The following is a 20978-nucleotide window of genomic DNA, read 5'->3' on the forward strand; positions in this document are numbered from 1 at the left end:
CTAGCACGCTGCCTACTGCCTCCTCGGAGTGATGCATTGCATGGCTTTAGAGACACGTGCGGTCCTTACTGGCTTTACTGCAGGATGGAAAAGCTTGCTGTGATGCACTGTGTTTGGTGATTAGCCAGTAGTGCAGCTCGTTTGTGTTGTCCTTTGTGGTGCTTTGAACAAAAAAGTCAAGCCAAAAACGCTAATGGCTTTCTTGGGAGGTGCTGTCAGCTGAGGAGGATGCTGACGGAATGGCAGCATCCTGCTGCAATGAGTCATTTTATTCCAAACGAGGGGCATGTGCTGTGGCACATCCTTCTCCAGTGACCTTTCTTATGTTACAGTGGCCATTAATAAGTCAGGAAGCTTTTGGCTTAGTCCTGCATCATCTTAATATTAGAGTACATTGCATCATAACAACATTTGAGCTGATGACAAGGTGTAGTTTCTTGGTGAAATTTATGAACTCCTTGGAACTTAGAAATGGGGGACAGGCTTCATGTGAATTTAATCTCCATAACAAAGATAGCAAAAATGACAAGCAGAGATGAGGAGGGAAAAATAAGCAAAACTCCACCCTCTGGCACAGAATTGGAAGCATCTGGACATTCACAAGGTCCTGTCTCTATCCAGCCACAGGAGCATTCTTGGCTGAACAACTTGGGTGCCATGCTAGGCTGGGAAGGCCTTTTGTCCCTGGATAACTTTACTGTTTAGGTGGGAGATTGCTGATATTAAATTAGCCTGTGGTGGCAACCCTTGTGACCTGCAGTGACTGGTGGCCTGGATTAACTATAATAGGATCCACCAGATGACTGCAGTGACTTAAATTCGGACACTATCTGGCAGGATTCCCTTCTGGTTGGCTGCCCACACTTCTTCCCTTCGTGTTTTATAACTAAGGTTAGCATTTGCTGAACCATTACAGGTGTGATAACAAGCACAAGCATTCCACATTACCATGTCCTATCACCATTTTTCTATAAAGTTGCAGGCATAAATTAGGCTTGTTATGCTTCCATCGACCTGTGTGCGCACATCAATTAGTTACAAGACAAGATCGTTTGATATGCACTTAGCTTACCCTTTGCCAGCACTCATACTAATTTTCAGCAAGGCTAAATACATATATTCCCCTAAACAGTGTGCTAAAAGTGATGTATCATTTTCACTGCAGAGCCTCACTTTTCTTCCACTCTAACCTTCTTGAAGTGAGATCACCACAGCTGGTTAATCAATATGCATTTACTCTCTGTCTGATCAGATATCTGGTTTCTGTGCAAGGTGCTGGGAAGTGCAGGGGAAGTGCATTGGGCTCTCAAATATTTGCACTAAGATCACAGTGACCTACATCTCGTAGTAATTCCCCTGCGGGCTCTAATCTTTCTGTGTGAGGTTCAGTGACTTATAAATCCCTATGCTTATTATTACCCCAATTAACTGCTTACTTTCTTGGCAGTTAGGCACTGAATTTAAAGCATAGGCAAAATATTACTTGAGGTGATATTGTCATGCTATTGGGCTATTTGTTTTCAGATGATAGGAATATTTGAAGGCAGAAAATAACAGATAGGAAATGGGCCATAAGTTTGTAAAACTGGCTGTTAGATAAAACCAATAAGACCAGTGCTGGAGACTGTGGCAGAGGGTTAGTTATGCTCCTGCCAAAGAAAGAAGCCAGCCAACCCAGCTGGGGTTTGCATGCCCTGCTTCCAGAGTCAGGACAACGCTGGTTGGGCTAGTAGACACCAGTGTTTCTGTGAGCTGGTTCAGTTCCAAGAGCTTTTATGGTAGTTATTTGGGGGGAAATATTAAGCTTTTATTATACGTCATCAGTAATTCTTTTGTAAAATTCACTCAACTGCAGGAGAGAATGAGAAAAACCATGTTAGTAAGGTGTTGGTGAGGTACTGGAACAGGTCACCAAGGAGGCTGTGGATGCCCCATCCCTGCAGGCATTCAAGGCCAGGCTGGATGTGGCTCTGGGCAGCCTGGTCTGCTGGTTGGTGATCCTGTGCATAGCAGAGGGTTGAAACCAGATGATCGCTGTGGTTCTTTTCAACCCAGGCCATTCTATGCTTCCATGATATACAAAAATCCCTAAATATGTATTCTTGAAATGTGCTTTTTTTTTCCCCTTCAAAATCTTCACATATTGACAATGACTTCCAAAAGTTTTTACAGGAGTTTAAGGAAATGTGTGTTTTCATTGCCACGATTAATATTTCCCAGCAGTTTCCTCACGAGACCCAGCAGCTCACACAGCAGAAGGCTTTTGAAATAAGATATGTGTGGTTCAACAGATTGAGCTGCAGGATGGCCTTTCTTCTGAGGGCAGCTTTGATGCTCTAATAGCTCTTTGTCGTCTCTCAGTTTTCCTCTTTGGGTTTGAGTAGGAAATAAAGTGCATTTTTTGAAGCTGGAATACTGAATTTCAGCAGCAGAGGTCTGGTTTCTTGCCTGTTCTGCTGAGGTTTGTGGGCAGCACCGTGTGTTTTTATATATATGCGTACACAGAGATGACTCGTGCCCAAGATGTGCTTTTTCCTGCATTGTCACTGTATATCAGGAGAAATCTGAAGAATACAAGCTGTGTAATTTGGGTAGATCCTGTGCTGCCTTTTGCTGCACTGTGCAAAGCCACCAGGTTGGAGGTTGTGCCTCTTTGTTGTTGGAACTGATCAATAGTCGGTGCATGTGGTAAAATGTGACAAAAAGAGAGAGGAATGGCCTGCAGCTGAAAGCACGGAGTCAGATGATTCCTGTGTTTAAAAATGAACAAAAGATAGAGAGCAAATTGACACGTCTCCTATATAAACAGCATGGTGTTTTGAAGTGCTGTTGAGCTTGTTATTGCTCTAATTAAATTTCCTTGTCTCGTCTTTTAGTGTTGCTGGCACAGTTTCAGCACGTTGCTCACAGATGTGGGTGGAATGCATAACATCTATTCCTGTGTTTTCCTAGTGTGAGCATTCTGTGTCCTTAGGACAGCTTGTTCAATAAGGTGTGCTGTGGGAGCTCAGAAAGGGCTGCACAGGAGGAACTGTGACTTTGGATCCTTTCTGTTATTGTGGGATGTGTGAGAAGGGCTGTGAGCAAGTGAACCATTCATGGGACAAAGCTGAGAGTCTGCACTGAGGGCAGTGCTGGAGGGGAGGAGGTGCAGCATTTTGTTTGGGGCAGAGCGTGCTGTAGCTGCAGCATGAGAGCATTCCTATCCAGGCCATCAGCAGTCTGGATGTGGTATTTCAAGAAGTGGGTGTTTATAAACTCCTTGTTTTTTTTAATGCACTGTGATGTGAGTTGTTTACATCTAGAGCGTTCGCAGGGTCAGGCATCTCAATTTCACTTGGCTCTTTTGGGCTCTCTTCCTTATTCTGTATCCTTCTGACCCAGTTTTGACCACCGGCATGAACAAGATTGGCAGCTGCTAACAAAACTTCATTTAACATATTAATTGCATGCTAAATAATCAGCGGGGCAGCAATGGCAGCTGCATATTCACACTCCTTACAAAATATTGTTTGTGACAGAATATATCAGCATGTGAGAACTAGTAAGATAAACATCTCCTCATTTCTGTTTTTTTTTTTTAATCTCATCTATTTTTATGGAAGCAGAATTCCCCTTAATGAGCTTTCTGCCTCCCATTCTAATTTCCTCTGCTGACACGTGTTTCTTGTGGATGCTTTCATGACATTTCTGTATCAGGAGGTAGTAAAATAAGCTCCTAAAATATTGTGGATGATGCACTATCTTTATTTTCTCTCTGTAAGGCTAATTTGGTTCTCCTGATGCTCGCTATGACTTTTAAACGTGTATTGAAATGCTCCTGTCAATGTTACAGCTGTTGTAGTTTAGTAGTGCACTGGCTGTCAGTCCTAGCTCAGGACCCTGGTGCCTAGCACACAGAAAACATCAGCTCAACATGTATTTAATGGCTCATTTCTTTGTATTTAAAAAAAAAACCAAACACACAGAGAGAACCTGCTATCCCAGCAGATGTTTCCATCTCTAAAAGTGTGCTGTACTCACGGATCGGCGCTTCGGATGCAGAAGGCACCACGAGTCTTCTCTACCCCCAGCAAGACTTGGATGCTGCACTACGACTTGCCAGAGCAGAGGTAATTTTTTAGAATTGGGAATAGGAAATAGGTGGCACTTGTGGACTCCTTCTTTTCTGTTTTCTCCCAAACTCTTTATATTATTATTATGTTTACCATGCTTGAGACTGTTCTCAGCAATTCTAAACCCATGCTGGAGGCTAACAAAGCTAAAGGTGCTACTCTGTAAGTGCTGCTTGTTGTGGATGTAAATACTGGCTGGAAGAGGCCTATGAAAATCATTGAGTTCAGCTGTCAGGCTACTTCAGGACTGACCCAAAGTGAAAAAACATAATTAAGAGCAGTATCTAAAAGTCACTTTAAAGTGGACAGGCACAAGACATCAACCACCTCTAGAAACCCATTCCAGTGTCTAACCATTCCAGTGTGAATGAAAGGAGCACAAAGGAACACAGTCCTTCAAGTATAAAATCTCATGGATAGTCAGCCCTACATATGGACGCAGAAGCAATAAGAGCCTCCTTAGAGGACAAACCATGGGACTGTGTTCCAAAGCCAAAATTATTTCAGTCCTGGCTCCAAATCAGGCATTGTATGAAGCGTTTTTAAATGATCATGATTTCACATCTGAACTTCTTAAAATTGCACCTTACAGTCTGTAAATCAACAGGCATGTTTGTATTTGAACCCATTGTGCCTTTGGAAACTGTACCTGTATCAATCAGAATTTGATATCCATACTGTACACTTATTTTGTTTCCTCCTCAGTGGATCACTTCTTCTCACTTTTCTTTTTTCTTGTTTCAGATTGTGGCCAAGGAAAGAGAAGTGTCTGAGTGGAAAGAGAAGTATGAAGAAAGCAGAAGGGAAGTGATGGAAATGAGGTGGGTCATCACTTGTCACTAATCACAACAGTGTAGTCTTACTTCAGGCTGTGGACAGCACACAGAGTGCCATGACTGTACAGATCTTTGGCTCACTCAAGTTGTTGGTTATATTTAACTGCAGGCTTCAAACTGATCCTAAACCTGTTGAAGGTAATCATTGTGAACTTCTACATTGCTGTACAGAGATAAAGGGTCTTAGTCCAGGCTAATATAAGGAGTTTTCTCCAGTTTGTGCTGCTCTCCTCGCTTGTGAATTCTCACATGGGTTGCACTGTGGTGTTTCTGTTGCCTGACTGAATGACTGTGCCTGCAGTGTTGGTAGAGGTGTCTGTCTGCTAATTTAAAGTTGTCTTTCCACGAGGAGTTTTGCCAGCAGAAAAAAAGCATGTGAAGGTTTGAATACAGGTATGAGCAGCAGAGGCTCCCTTCAGGAGGTTATTATTAAAAGATTCTTTAACATCAAAAACCCCATTGCTGGTAGGAAAACATTTCTTGCAAAGGAGCCACTCTTGCCTTTGAGAGTTGACTTTCAAGGAGTTTCAACTTCCTTCTCTTTGAACAGAATTTTTAATTGTAACATACACACTAAATTTGATTTCAGCTAACCAGTGTTTATCTTGGATTTTGCTACCCAATTTGAGAGCTGACGAGAAGCACTCTGAACTTTTCAGTTCTTTCTAGTTGTATCTGCTGATCTACTGTACTCCATTTCTTCTTGCAAGCCTGTCTCTATTACATTAAATAACAGTAAACTGATAATAACTGTTTTGGCCTTTCTTCCCAGCCAAGGTCTCTGCCATTTGCAAAAATGATAAAGTCACTATAGTGGATAAAGTTGCTCAAAGCATCACTTTTGCTTGCCATCTAGTCAGCTGAGGGTTTCAGCCATTCTTTTTCTGTACAGTGGTAATGCCATAAGAACAACATACAGAGAAGTTTGACCCATTCATTGACCTGAATCTGAGAAAGTCATCAGTTTTAAAAGAGGCTCTGTAGGAGTATTCTATGGAATTTTTAAAGCCTATTACTTTCTGCCTTCAAACAGACAGGCCCTCTGCCTACCTCTGTCCTTCACTCATAAATAAAAGACATCAGACAGATTATTTTAGCATCTATCTTTCAAATTATAATTTCCATGATGCCTTTTGAGACTGAGTTTTCTGTTCTGGCACCTGCTTCTTCTCAGAGTTAAAGACCTAGGTAGCTTAAAGCAAAAGCCAGTCAGCTGTATTGAGAAGTGATCTGCACCTGCAGTTCCTGCTGGCATCCGGGAAACTTGTGCTGATGGAACAGGGGCAAAAGAACACTGTGCTGCACAAATCAGAAGCACTGGCAAAGGTGCCAAGTGTCACACGTGGCAGATTTGAATAGAGGAGCACAGGGCTCTGAGCCAATGCATCTGAAGAGAGGCGTCTGCAGGAGGCGAGGGCAGCCCCTTTGTGCCTTTGAGAGGAACCATCTCCCAGCGCCCGCTGAGTTCTCTCACCTCTCTTGCTCTCCGCCTGGGAAAGGAACCAAAACCCTGGCATAGCTCTCTCAGTGCATAATGAGGCAAAATGGAAAGGAACTGCTGCAAGCATGCATCCAAAAAACGAAACGTGGAATGAAGAAAACCTAGGAATTATGTAAAGAATGACTCAGAGTTCATTGCACACACTCCAGTGCAGTACTTTGTCTATTTTCTGGAGGCTGCCAGGGTACATACGCCTGCTGGCTGCAAACAGGCACTGGCAGAGGTTGCTTATTCCTTAATGAAAGGAGAGCAGAGAGACAGAGCGTCTGACACACTGTAGGATCTGTTCCTTTCTGTACCTCGCATTAATTTGCTTCTGTGTCTATGTGCTCAGTAAGATTTGATTTTGGAGAAAAAAAAAAGAAAAAGCCTTATGCAAGCCAAGTTTCAACAGGCAAATGGGGAAAAGGTCATTTTGTCTCAAAATGATGAAAGGTGCATGTGTGCACCAGGATTTCATTGGGAAGATTACATGTTGAAACAGTTCATGTGTGATAAATTAGAGATGCAGAAATTAGACGTGACATAATTGTAAGAAAGGAATGAAGGGAAAGGCTGGGATTATCGAGTTGCAAGCATAGTAACTTTTTTTGCAGGATGAGAAGCAATGCTTCTTTATGCAAATACTCCTTGTTCTACATCCTGAGTTTAGCCAAGTTTCCAGCAAAATGTCAGTGTGAAGGAGATTCCACTCTGGAGGTAAGGAGCTGAAAGAGAAGTTACAATAAGGATACAGTAGGATTCAAACAGATAGCCAGTGATGGGCTGTGCCATAGCCCAAGGGTAGAGCCAGAGTCAGGCTGGATGTGTTTAAACATGGTTTGTTGGAGGTGTGATTGATCGTACCTCTGTGTGGGATGCCAAGCAGAAGACTTTTCGAGAGGTAGCCTGGGATTTCTATGTTTTCATGACTTATAAAACTGTGGAAAGTCAATACGCAGACCAGAAGTCTGAAATAGAAGAACTTAGGCCTATGTAGCATCAACTTTGAGTTGAGATGCTCCATCACAGAGAGGAATGACATGGTCAGCATCCTTGGGTTCCCCACCTGCAATGCCTTTTCTTTAGTCTGCTTGAGAGAAAGAGAGCTTTGTGATGAATATGAAGCAAGCCTTGAGATCTTCACTTTCCAAATCAGATAGTATTAAAATCGCTGTGGCGTTGTAGTGTCCACGTTTACTGATGAAAGTAAGGCTGGGAAGCTGTATGGTGTTCTAACAACATTTAGTGTTGTGTTCATTGTCATTGGTCCTTGGCTTCATTTTCTAAGATGATCAAGCTTCCAGAAGGTGGCTGCTTTTATCACAAGAACATGACATGGCTTTGAAATCCCTGCTGCTTACCTCTTATGTGAGAATGATCCCACTGTCTGGGGTCTGTATGTGATCCAGACTTGACACATGCAGTGCTGCTGTTACTGCGCTGGGTTTGGGGGATCTCCACAGCTTTCTCCTTTCCTCGCTGACTTCTGTCCCAGGATTTCCCCTTATCCTTACTGCAACCTCTCTGTCTGCAGCTAAAATGGAGCAAATCAAAGCGAGCAAAGACTTCAAAAAATATGTATTCAAATACCAGTGGGCTATTTGGAATATTCACTTCAGATGAAGCGTACAGTAATTTTGTTTTTCATAGGCAATCCTATGTGGCTCACAAATCAAAGCACAGATCAAGCTAGTCCCATTTCATTAGCTTTATTTGGCTCTGGAAAGGGATGGATCATCTTTCTAAATCACATTTAATCTGCTTATTTTGGCTAACCTCTTTTCAAGAAGGAAACTCAAAGCCCGCTGCGAGTCTGCGAAATAAAATAGTCTTGAAAGTAACATTTTACCCCCTCTGTTTTTCAAAAGATGTGTGAAATTGGACGCGGTGAGCTTTGTGCTCCATAGCTGAATGTTCTGGTTGTGTTGTTTTAAGTGCTGATGGGTCACTTCTTCACGTTTGGAGAGTGGAAGAGTGGATGTGTTTTGGATGGGGGCCAGCTGTACTGCTGTTGGATTTACTTGCCTACCAATTATAGCTTTTGTTAATGTTTACATTAAAAATAAGCGGACACGGAGGATGAAGAGGGGGTGGAAGAAGGCAATTGGAAAAGGAGACTTGATGCAACTCTTCAATTAGGTTGATGCAATTATGTTGATGTTTAAACTGAGATCGGTAATGTACTTCGGTGTGATGCAAAGTAATTCCTTTTCCCTCCCCGTGGAGGAGCAACGTTTAAGCTGTCAGTTTTATTTGTTGCATAGGAATAAAGAGCATGCAAAAGCGTGGAGCAGGATCTGTATCCTGTTTTTCTACCACAGTTCAGTTATTACGTAGCATTATTTTCTAATTATTAGCTATTACGATGTTTGCCAAAAGCTTTTTCTTTTTTTTCCTCTTACAGGAAAATAGTTTCAGAATATGAGAAGACGATTGCTCAGATGATAGGTAGGTGTTCCTGCCATGAAAGATGCTATCCTGCACTCTGATTTTCTGAAGAGGGCATAGAAATGGGATTTAAGTCTGTGGGCTTCATTTTGATGCCAGCTCCCCCCGCTGATGCTGCAGGGAATGGGGATGCATCTGAGGACACACTGTGTGCTTCCAGGTGGTGATGTGAAGCTGGTGCTTCACTTTACAGAAATAAACCCCAAAGCAGTCCAGGTAATACAGAAATAGAGAAATACAGGTAATTCTTCTGTGTCAAAGCAAAGTGTCCCATGGGAAACATGTTCAAACACTGCCCAGCTTCTACAGGTATCTCCAGGAGAGACATAAAATGACCTGAAAACCCTGTAGTCATCCGCTCGCAGCTGTTTAACAGGAGATACCAAATTTAGCTCTTTACAACAGGGATTATCTGTGCTAAGTGCATTGGTTGGACCAAAACCGAGATTAACTTCAATCCCAGTTGAGATTGTGAGTGGCCAATCCACCTCCCAGCTACTGACATAAAGGCCTCCAAGCTATCTGCACAATCTATTGCAGAAGTCAAGAAATCATTCTTCTCACTCCTCTGGGAGAATTGTCATAGAGAGCACTGCATGCCTGCAGCACAAAAGGCATCTGTGCATCTTTCTAAAAGGGTTTTAACACATGAAGGACTTTTATCACAGCTGTTGAGTTCTAATATATATGTGTTTTACCCCTTTTAAAGCTGGCAGCTCCTCGTGTTCTGTGTGGCATAACACCCAAGCTGTTGGTTTCTTCTACATTGTTTTGTTAGCATTTGATGCTTGAGTTCTCTCTAAATTCTATAGCAGAGTTGCTTATTTTTGCCCAAGGAGAGCAGTGGGGGGGCTGTTCAGTGCCTGCTGTTTGCTGCCTTCCTGTATTTCACAGCCCAGGGGAGGCACCCCAACCTCCTTTCATGAAAAGGAAAGAAAAGGGTCTAGAAATAAGTCTTCATCTGTGTGCTTTGTTCTCTGTACAGTGTTCTGCCTCCATTGCCTTCTGTGTGTAAACCTGAATGGGTTTGCCTGCTTTCTGACGTAACCTCTGTCATTCTCATCATACAGATGTTAAGGCAGGAGTGGTCAGATTATGCCAAGAATTTGATTCCCTTTATTTTACACTGGGTGTGCTCTGGTGCTGCTTCATGCACGATTATGGACATTACCAAGCGTAGTGAAGAATCAGGGTCACAGTCTCCAAAATGTAATTTTCTTCTTCAAACACTGGGGACATTTTTTCCTATTTTATGTGTCCCACTGCTGTCAAGAGATTCTTCTTTTTTTTTTTTTAAAGCAGTACAGAGTTTGATCTGAATGCTTACAGCATGTAGGTCCTGTATCACTCTGCAGGGAGTTCTTCAGCTTCAATGGCCATTTGTATGGGCAGACACAGGACCTGCCCCATTCTCCCTAAGCATCTGCATGCAGCCAGCAACAGAACTTTCTTTTGACTGCAGGTTAAACTTATATGTATAGAAGTTGTAAGTCTGTAGAGCAATGAGAAGGTATGGAGCAGAGATTCTAAGGCAACAGCACAGCCATGGCATGCATGGCAAATTCTGCAGTTGCCGATTCATCTTTAAAGAAATCAAGGATATTAAAGCATCGGGCCTTTGGCCACTGAGGAAATAGGAAGAACTTCAAGCTTCTAATTCAAAGTATCAGTCAGAGTCTTCCAGGTGATGTACAGCAAGTTTTTAAGAGCTATGGCTGTAAATAACGTAATTTGCCATCCGTTTTCAAAAGAACTGGAACAGAAGCGACACAGGAAGCATGTGCTAATTAGAGCAATATGCAAATTTTACAGCATGATAAATGTGAGGCTCCTTCTCCCAGCATTTAGTGTAAATTTTCCCTCTAATTATCCCACTTTCTCCTGACATTTGCTGCAAATTATTGTCCCTTCTGACGAAAGAATTTACCCAAATGCCACATTGTGAGGGAAGTGATTGTCTGCATGCTGTTTGCATAGACTTGACTGAGCTGTTATCCCACTAACGTCTCCCTGCTGGAGCAAAATATGCATTTTCACAAAGGAAATGCCTCTGCTCTTTCTGTTTATGTTCTAACCCTTCTGAGCTATTTACAGAGCCCTCTGCCAGGAGGGCATTGCAAGTGAACCGATTTCACAAATCCCTTTTCATGAATATTCAGCGTGGTTGAGCGATCCTGCTCAGCTTTTACAGACTGTCGTGTGCATGCAGAGTGAGCATGGAAAATATTTCTTACTTGTGGAATAAGACTGTGCGTGTGTTTGCATATAAAAAGCTGAAAACATGCCCTGCAAGCTGTCATTGCCATTGATTTCAAGGGCTGTGGTAGATCTCCTGTTGCTGTCATGTACAGAGCCCAGTGTTAACCCACCCCAGCTCATACAATCAGTCCCATGCTGTCCAGGCAGAGCTTGCACGCTGTCAGTGCACAGATCCCTATGAGTGTCTCTGCATCATTTCCTCCTGCTGCTTTAACTGCTCTTCCTCACACTTGGCCCCCTAAGACAGTCTGCTGCCCTTTGAGGGTGGGCACCCAAAGGACAGCCATGCTGCTGTGCTGCAGCCTGGGCAGAGCTCACAAAGGCCCCTGCTCACCCTGCGGCACGCACCTCTCCTCAGTCACACTCACCTCCTCCCCTTCCAAAATCCTTGCTGTAGATTTATTTGTATTGTTGGATTTGTGATGTTGGGCTTTTTTTTTTTCCTCTTTTTTTCCTGCTAAAAAAATGTATCCGTGTACCTGTAAGCTTAAAGACATAATGAACTTTTCATTATGAAGACAAACAAATGTTATGCTTTGTGCATTACGGGTTGTTGCATTACTTATTTTCTGCTTTCCTAACAATTCCTGATTTTCTATTTTGCTTCCGTTTTCGTTGCTTCTTGCTATTTGCTTGCAAAAACAAACAGGCAAGCCCGGTAAGTAAAGCTTTTCACCAACTTTCACACCACCACTCTGCATTTTTCCTTTCTTTTGCCTTTGTTCTCCGTTTGCTGCATTCCCATTCAGTTATGTGATAACGCTGTGCTGAGCCTCGGGGCGGATGTGCTGCTCCTGTGGTGGTGGCCTCACTCTGTCCATTTGGACATCCTTAGTGCTGAGCATCCTCGTGGTGGTGGTGACCCACAGGCAGTGTGTGGTATGGACATGGAAGCCATTTAATTAAAATATTCTGATCACGTAGCCTTTATAAACTGCCTTAGAAACAATGTAGAGATAAGTGGCTGTAACTGGTGAGCTGAGATTGGAGCTGCCTGCACAGCTCCACTGAGCAGCCTGTTCCTTAAGGCTAAATGATAGCTTCAGAGAGTAGTTGGTGGGTCTGCCCAGCCCCTGCGGCCCATGATGCTGGGAGGCAAAGAGCTCCTAGATGTGAGGAGTGAGGCTGCATCACTAGCAGGAGGAAGTTGCTAAAATACCACAGTAATCTCAGAAAAAGTAAATGGAGATTTATTTATTGATTTGAGTTGTCACTTTGAACGCCTTAAAGCGTTTAGTGATGCAGATGGAGCTGTGAGCAGAGGTGCTGCCTGACACTGGCATCATTGCAGTCAGTGCTTGGGGATGAGCTGGGCAGGTTGTATCTCCAACGTGCTTACAGAAGGCTTCTGCTGGAGCACGGGGTGGCAGCTTCTCAGATCTCAAAGAATTACATAAATAAAGGAAGAGAAATCAATGGGTTTCTCCCTTTATTTGAGTATTACAAATAATCATGGTGTGTCTCCAAGTAGTCAAAAGGGAGAAGTTATCAGAGTGATGGGGCGTCAAGGCTCTGCACTCCTTGGTTCATTCATCCCAAAGGTGTTTGTTGGTCACTGCCTGGGGCTTTGCTGGGCTGGCACAAATGCAGAGGACTACAAAGAGATTGAATACACAAAAGGAAGAGGTGAATTGCTTGGGAATTCACAGCATGAACTTTGACATTTCAGGGTTGACCAACACCGTGAAATACTCTTTGAATCAGACTCATTTTCACTCTTTGAGTGAAAAACTGAACACCCGTCAAAATATTTCAAAACATAGGAGGCTTAAATGAAAAGTTGTACATTTTAAAACTGCTTTTTAGATGGGAGAACTTTTTCCTTCATTTCAATTTCTGTCGGAGGTGTAAGAAAACGGTAACGTAAAGCTGCTCATTTCTCTGAGCATATCTCATAGCAGCATCGTTCAAAGCAGCCCTTAAAACAGAGACATAAAGATCTTAATTTAGGATCTGCAGCCAGCAGTGTATCACTCAAGTAGGCAATGGCAGGCTTTTTTTTCCTACTGTTATAAGCTATTTTAATTTTTTACTTTGAAAAAAATTGTCTTCCATGTGGATTTGGAATCCTGTTTTACTCCTCCCACCCTTCCTGCCTCACATGTAGTTAAACACTCTTTATGCTTAGGAGATGCCCTCCACAAACCAGCTCTGCCCAAAGTCAGGTTTCCTTCCTGGCATTTGTCTGCAGAGCTCCCAAGAAGGAAAGTTTACAGAGTTTTCTGAGGGGAGAATTTTGAGCTGGGCTAAATGAAATGAAGTGGCAAGTTCGTACGGGGTTAGAAAAGATGGTGGGAGATCACAACATGGGTCAGAAGCAGCAAATAATGTATTGCCTGCTCTTGAAGTACTGCTGCATGTAATCTCCTCCAGCTTGTGCCTCTTCTGGCAAATGAGGAATCCCAGGATCATAGAATGGCCTGGGTTGAAAAGGACCTCAATGCTCAATGCTATGTGCAGGGTCTCCAACCAGCAGACCAGGTTGCCTGGAGCCACATCCAGCCTTGAATGCCTGCAGGGATGGGGCATCCACAGCCTCCTTGGGCAGCCTGTTCCACTGAATCCAGTATCTCCTTTATGGGAGCAGCTGAGTTCCAAGTGAAATAAATCATCTGTAAGAAGATGTTTTCACCTTTTCCCCAGTATTACAGTAATTAATGATCACTGTATTTAGAAAGCTTTTTCTAAAACATGATATTGTCTTTGAGTAACAGTGACGTTTGGATCTTCTGCAGAGTAACTAACATACAGCATAGAGCTCAGCGTAGTAAAAGCTATAGATGACAGTGAAATCAGTGTTCATATTGATTTCTTTTTTCTCCCCCATCTTCTTTCTACCAGAGGACGAGCAGAGAGAGAAATCTGTCTCCCATCACACCGTTCAACAGCTGATCGTGGAGAAGGAGCAAGCGCTGGCGGATCTGAACTCGGTGGAGAAATCCCTGGCAGATCTTTTCAGGAGATACGAAAAAATGAAGGAGGTGTTGGAGGGGTTTCGAAAGGCGAGTCGCTCCTTTCCTGTTCGGAGGGAAGCTGAGAGGGCGCTCGTGTGGTGGTGAACCCGTGTTGCTTCACATGGGGCACCTTTTCGTTCCCAGGCATAAGTCTGCTTTGCTGCATGGCCCTGCACTGTGCACAGCAGGAATGCCCACTGTGCTTTCTTTCTCTTTAAGAGTAGCTTGTTCCTGTATCCGACGGTACAGTTGCAATAAATATCACATACCTGCTGGATTTTACCACATGTTGGGGCTGGCTTGCAGGCTGAGGGGTCAGGGAAATCTGTATTTCCACTCGGAGATTATGTCTAAAGCGCATGGTGTGGTGTAATCCTCAAACAGAGGATTTCAGCCCGGTACCAAAGACAAATAAAAGCACCATAAAGCTTTTTGCATTGTGCAGAATTGCTTCAGATGAAATCTCTGGGGGCATGTCAGTTATCAGCATTGGACAGCCTCCTTACAAGTACCTGAATGTGACTCGGATTAAATGTGATGTAATGTTTCCATTTCAGAATGAAGAAGTATTAAAGAAATGTGCGCAAGAGTATTTATCACGAGTAAAGAAAGAAGAACAGAGGTATCAAGCACTCAAAATCCATGCCGAGGAAAAACTGGACAGGTAATTGCTTGTGCACATCTCCATTGAGGAGTTCACACTGCAGGAAGGTCCCTGAGGCTGAGCCTTGCGCTCCAAACCTGCTCCTTCCAGATGCTGTGCTTCAGCTCCTGACCATAGCTAAAGAAAGAATTAGTTTCACACTGAAAACATCCCCCAGGAGGAGTCCATGTTGAGCACCTTAAAATTCTCCTTATCTTCATGTATTTGACAGGGAAGATTGAGGGAGAAGCTGTTAGCCAGGCTTACGCAGCTACAAAGGGCTGTGCTCAGATATTTGCATTTGTAGCTGATGTTTGTGCCCCAGTGCTTTGCTATTGCCCTGTGCTGTGTTACTGCCCTGACATCAGTCAGCAGAACAGAGTGTGCAGTTCAGAGCAGGTGTCTCTCTGTTAATTCTGGACCCCTGGTTTATGCTGAGTTTGCCCACTTGTGTTGATGGTGATGTGCACTTGCACAAAAGTGCGTGTAAATCCATAAGCCACCATTAAGGTGTGAACATCTGATTGTGCCTTAAGGCAGGCAGGTCAGTTGGGATTGTTGTTGTTGCCATCTTTAATGCTTTCATGGAATAACCAAGTAAGCATTTCTAGAGTCCGCATGCAGTCCTCGAAGCCCAGGAGATGTCTGCAAAACATCACTAGCATTGATCAGTGCCTAAAGTAAAGCGAGGCTTGGATTTGCTTCCCAGCTGTGAATCTTGTCTGTGAGAACTGGAGATCAGATTGAGAAACTTCCACAGAACACCTCCTGCTGAGTGGTATCTTTGACCCCTTCTCGTATAGACGTAGTGAAGAGGCTTTGCTGACTGCTGAGCAAGGGAAAGAGCCACAGAAAGTCTCTAGGGGCGAGGCTCAGGCTGCCTTCAAAGATACACAGAAAGCAGCCCTGCCCATCTCTTAACATGTAGCCCATCCTTGGATACCCTCCATTCTCTCCTGGAGACCTCCTGACGTGACAAGAATCTGTGTTTTTCTAGAGCCAATGCTGAAATTGCACAAGTGAGAGGCAAGGCTCAGCAAGAGCAAGCAGCGTATCAGGCCAGCCTTCGTAAAGAGCAGCTGAAGGTGGATGCGTTGGAAAGAACACTGGAACAAAAGGTATGTAGCAGCTCTGCTCTTCTAACAAAGTCGGGTTGGATGTTAGGAAAAATGTCCTCTCAGGAAGAGCAGTGAGGCACTGGCACGGGCTGCCCAGGAACACGGGGCCACTGTCTGTGGAGAAGTTCAAGAACCGTGGAGGTGGTGCAGGGATATGGTCAGTGGGGACGGGTTGGGTGTTGGAGCAGATGATCTCAGAGGTCTTTTCCAACCTTAATGACTCTGGATCTAAGGCAGTGACATGACCTTGCCTCAGACTGGCTGCCTCCAGCTCTCTTTTGGAGCTTAAACCTAGGTCGAGGTCTGCCCAAGGTCCTGTTCTGCTCCTCAAGCACAGCCAGCCAGAATATATCTCATGTTCTCTAGCTCAGCAAAGGAGCTTATTTCCACTAAAATACAGCAGGTCCTTGCTTAGAGCCCCATGAAAACAGAATGAAAGTAATGCTATGGGGAACAGCCTGCAAACAGAAGCACGCTGTGTGTTATTATCATGTGCCAGGAGTGGCTGCTGGTCCTGAATCATCATCTGATTTGGTGCTAAGTTGTATTTACTGCAGTAAGATGAGCTCTGTGTGGGAAGCAGCAAGCAGATTGTTTGAAGGCATTATGCACAACTGCTCTACGTGTGTGTGTATATCATACATACATCTATTCCCAGTATTGGAGAAAATGCTGGTCTTCCACACTTATGGGAAAGCTTGATTTTTAAATACACTCAATATAATAATATTTTTCATGGAACTCAATACTGCCTTTTGTTTTCCAGAATAAAGAGATAGAAGAGTTGACAAAGATTTGTGACGAACTGATTGCCAAAATGGGGAAAAGCTAACTTTTAACCAAATTTCTGGACTTCAACACTGAGTGCAATATGACCATTGGCACACTGATGTCCATACATTTATGTGGACGGGTTATATTTTCACCTTTTCGTATGCACTACTGTATTTTCTTTCTAAATAAAGTTGATTTAATTGTATGCAGTACTAAGATGACTATCAGAATTTCTTGCTATTGTTTGCATTTTCATAGTATAATTCATAGCAAGTTGATCTCAAAGTTCCTGTATCAGGGAGATTGTCAAGTTCTCTAAGAAATTACAAATTGCTGATCCTAGCCTTCCCTTTGTACATGAGTTCCCATGTTGGATGTCTTTTGGATTTAATATAAACATGTATTACTTGCATGGGGACTCTTGCCTTAAGGAGTGTAAACTTTATCTGCATTTGCTGATTTGTAAAATAAAATGAAAAATGAAAAAAAAAAAAAATCAAGATGCATGTCACTTAAATGAAATTCTCTATTGTAAATAAATTTTTTCGTTGGAAGTTGAAGATGAGTGGCTTTATTTTGTGTATTTTGCTTGCTTACTGCTTTTGCTGTGCCAGGTACAGCGGAGTTTGTTAAGGAACTCCTTGCCCAGTGATGGGATTGGCCACAAAGTCGTACTGCTTGTGTGCACCTGTCTCTATATCCTGCATTCCCTGCAAGTATATATGCTAGATTTAGACTTTCTGTCCTCAAGTTTGAGCTCAATCCTGTGGGAATGACTGATTCTCTCACCCTGGTCCAGAAAAGCACGTAGGAAAGTGAGGCTGTTTGTCTGAGTTGGGTGCTGTGACATGAGGTGGTTTTTAAGCAGATCTGTTGTTGGGTGAACGCATTTTGTTCTTCCTGCCAATGGAAGAATTTGCTGCCACATTTGTGGAGATGCAGTGTGTGTGATTAGAAGTACACCCAGAATAAGCTAGATAAGCAGCATTCCCGCACACCTCCTTATCCTCTAAGTCATCCTCTGCGGAGGATTAAGTATGTAAGATCAGCATTAAAGCTTTAATAGCAAACAAACTGCTTTCTTTGTCTAATGGTGCATCTCTTGTATCTCCATGATGCGGACAGTCTTCAGCCTGGTTCTCATCGGCTCCCTTTTTGTCATCAAAAGTAAGTCAGCTCTCTTCTTCCTTTATTCCTTATTTCCTATTTCAGACGTGGCTGAGCTTCTCTGCTGTTCTGGGCTCTCCTCCTGGCTTGGTTGGTTTTCAGAGTGTTTTGTGTGTGCGGTTAGCAGCACGGCGTTTCACTTCTGCTACGGAATAGAAACGTGGAGATGTTTGCAAAGAAATGTAAATGCGTTATCTCTGGACAGCAAATGTGCCTTGTGATCTGCACGGCTCACCAAGGACACTGCAGAGAAGCTGCAAGTTCGTGCTTGTCTTTGAAAATTCTGTGTAGTTTCAACCAAAGATAAACTTTGGGAATAAGGAAAATTAGATTATAGCTGTCACGTTTAAACAGATGCAAAAATCGAAGATGTACTGTTTGGTCTTCCAGTGGAGCTGATACTTCAGAAGACTAAATATGGACCATAATATGATTTTAGGCGTTCACAGTGTACTTTCTCATGGCGCTGTGGACCAAAGACCGCGATGGAGGGGAAAACTGTCATGTTCCAGTTGTTCCATTGTTCTACAAGTGTTACAAGAAGATGTGGGTGCAATCACAGAGCATCAGATGTTCACCATCCCTGGAGTGTTCAAGGGACGTTTAGGTGTTGCACTGAAGGATGTGGTTTAGTGGGGAATGTTGTTATAGGCGGACAGTTGGACTGGGTGATTTTGGAGGTCTTTTCCAACCTTGGTGATTCTGTGATACTCTTGAGTTAATGCTCAGTGCAATTGTAGCAATCATAACACGTGTCTCACTTTTGTTCATCCTTAAAGTCAGTTATCTGGGCCCCTTTAAAAAAGGGAAGTTGATAGGATTTGCAAAATATTTAGGTATTTATAATCTTCTAGCAATTCTTGCGCGTGCTTCAAGCAAAATCATAAAGACTGCATGGATGGTATTTGAAAAGGGTTTGTTTGGTTTTTTGTTTGTTTTGTTTTGGTTTTTTTGCAAACTCTACCACTATCTTTTCTCTCCTAACGACAGGTGAAGCACTGCAGTGTTATACCTGTGTAGGTTCCAGCGATGATGACTGCAACAGACAAGGGGCACAGCAGTGCCCGGGGCATTCCGATGCGTGTGCGGTCATGCGAGGACAAGCAAGTGAGTAACCACAGCCAGCTCCAGCTCAGCACATTGCTAACAGCAGCGGGAAGGTAATCAGTGCTGGAAGGAGAAAAGCGTAGCTGCTTTCCCCTCCAAATGAGCACTGTTTACAAATCTTGGTTCTGTTGGCTTAGCAGCAGCTTGATGCCAAACGTGTGACAGCGCGATGGTCCCCGCCGGGTGGGCACTGCGCTGGCGGTGGGTGCGTTGCATTGCACTGCGCTGCGCTGTGTGCTCACTGTGCTCTGTTCCAGGCGGTGTGATGAAGTCCTGCTCGTTCCGCTCCTTCTGTGAGAAGGCGATGAGGGATGGAGCCAGAGCACCCGGGGTGAGCGTCCACTGCTGCTACTCCAGCCACTGCAACGCCAAGAGCCGCGGCGCGAGGCTCGGCCCCTCCAACGGCTGCTTCGTCCTCCTCCTCTTGTCCCTGTGTTGGCACCCGCTGTTGAAGCTGACATGAGGGGGATCCTGAAACTGCCTTTATAGAAAGGGATGGTTGTAATCACACTTCCTGTACCGCGTTACTCCACATACCGCGTTTCTCAGTAGGAAGAAGCTGTAGGCAGACTTAGCTGCAGGTAGCAGCCTTGTAGTGAAGGTAAGGAGTGATGTGCTCCAGCTGCTGTCTGCTGTTGGCACGCACTCAAAAGCAAGCTCCAATTTTCAGGCACAAAGTGACTGGGAATTCTAGCACGCTCTTGAGTTGTTCAGAGAATATATCCAGTCTGGACAATGGCAAAAAACCTGATGTAAGAATGGTTTAGTATTGATACAAAGTGCTAAGAGAAAGCTATTAAGAAAAAAAAAAAAAATTGGGAAACTTGTATTACATACATTTATAGGGATAAAAGAACTTTCCCAGTCTCCTCTCCTCTGATACTCGAAGATCTTATCACAACACTGGAAGCAGCAGCTAAAAAAGCAGCCTGGGTGCTGTTTTCAGCAGGTGAGCTGCCTACTGGAGACTGCCTGTCTCTCCTGCTACTTTTGGAAAGCTTTGGTCAGTCGCTGTGCTGTAGGCAGCTAATAACACAGGTAACAATGTTTTTGTATACCCAAATTCCTAATGCATTTCAACTGTGTTCTTCAGTGTCCTAAAGAGTGAAGTGGTGCATAGCCCTCCTTGCACTGGTGTCATTAAGAGAGTGTTGTGTGGTGGGTTATCTAATCCTTTTAATTTTGCAAAGTGAAATTACACGGAGATGTCTAGAGAGCTGAAGAACTAAATTATCATGTTTAATAATCCCATTCATTGCAGTTTTACCACGTAGATGACCCAAAGTGGGCCATGGCACTGCGCAGCCATAGCTGTGGGCAGCTGCTAACAGTGGGGGTGCCCAACCTGGGCCATAGTGATGTACCACAACGTGATTGCATTGAGCTGCTGCTGGGTCGGTGATGCTGGCAAGGAGCTGGCAGGGCAGAGGTGATTCGTAGCACAGTGACACGTAGGCAGGTGGTTGATCTGTGAAGGTGTCAGCATCCAGCTGTACTGACCAGGTCTAATCTCCAGCACACAGCGGCTTTCAGCCCAGCTGGTGTCACCTCAGTAGAGGTGGCCTTCCAGTGAGGAGTTCTGCTTTTTGTTGCCCATTTGGAATTCAAGCACGTTTATGGAATTCATGAACTATGGGACGAAGTAGATTTTCTGCTAGCTCCGTGTTGTGACTTTGTTTCTAAGTATTGTTCTTTGCAAGATCAGCACTAGGCAGCACGTGGTAGGATCCTGCACGTCTTCCAAAATTTGGTCAAGGTTCTTGAGAGCCTCTGCAAAAGAAATCAATGAAAGCTCAGGGCACTCTGCCCCTACAGCTGCACTGTCTCCTTGTTCTGTTGCGCTCTGGATGGATCCTTCCATCATCTTCTGTAGGCTGTGGGGTCAGACTGGGGCTGTTCCTTTGGGGTTTTGCTGGGAGGGGCTCTCAGACCTGGGGGTTCTGCTCTGTGGTTGTTGTTATCACAAGGCTGATACAGCTGTTAAAAAAGAAATTGCTGGACTGCCTCGCCTTGGCTGAGAATATTAATTTAGGCTTAAATATCTCATGTGTGTAACAAATCACTTGAGCTGATA

At 43.9% G+C, this 20978-nt stretch overlaps 2 protein-coding genes across 2 annotated transcripts in view; both read left to right on the forward strand.

Annotated features, from left to right (window-relative positions):
- The window catches only part of TACC2 (transforming acidic coiled-coil containing protein 2), a gene marked incomplete at both ends in the record, with an annotated part of 51227 nt that extends 34539 nt beyond the window's left edge, over nt 1-16688 (forward strand). Inside the window, 7 exons of the mRNA XM_079535302.1 lie at nt 3969-4112; nt 4860-4936; nt 8839-8882; nt 13983-14143; nt 14653-14759; nt 15736-15856; nt 16623-16688. Of these exons, the coding sequence (XP_079391428.1) occupies nt 3969-4112; nt 4860-4936; nt 8839-8882; nt 13983-14143; nt 14653-14759; nt 15736-15856; nt 16623-16688 (720 nt within the window). The remainder of the gene's footprint in view (nt 1-3968; nt 4113-4859; nt 4937-8838; nt 8883-13982; nt 14144-14652; nt 14760-15735; nt 15857-16622) is intronic.
- A 1054-nt stretch (nt 16689-17742) lies between these two features.
- On the forward strand, nt 17743-19367 carry LOC306946847 (uncharacterized protein; the record flags this gene model as incomplete). Its single annotated transcript, XM_079535948.1, has 3 exons — nt 17743-17797; nt 18788-18904; nt 19162-19367. The coding sequence occupies 3 exons, from the start codon at nt 17743-17745 to the stop codon at nt 19365-19367; spliced, it is 378 nt and encodes a 125-aa protein (XP_079392074.1).
- Between the last annotated feature and the right edge of the window lie 1611 nt (nt 19368-20978).

The sequence above is a fragment of the Tetrao urogallus genome (genome assembly GCF_951394365.1).
Source record: "Tetrao urogallus genome assembly, chromosome: 5".
Classification (NCBI taxonomy): domain Eukaryota; kingdom Metazoa; phylum Chordata; class Aves; order Galliformes; family Phasianidae; genus Tetrao; species Tetrao urogallus.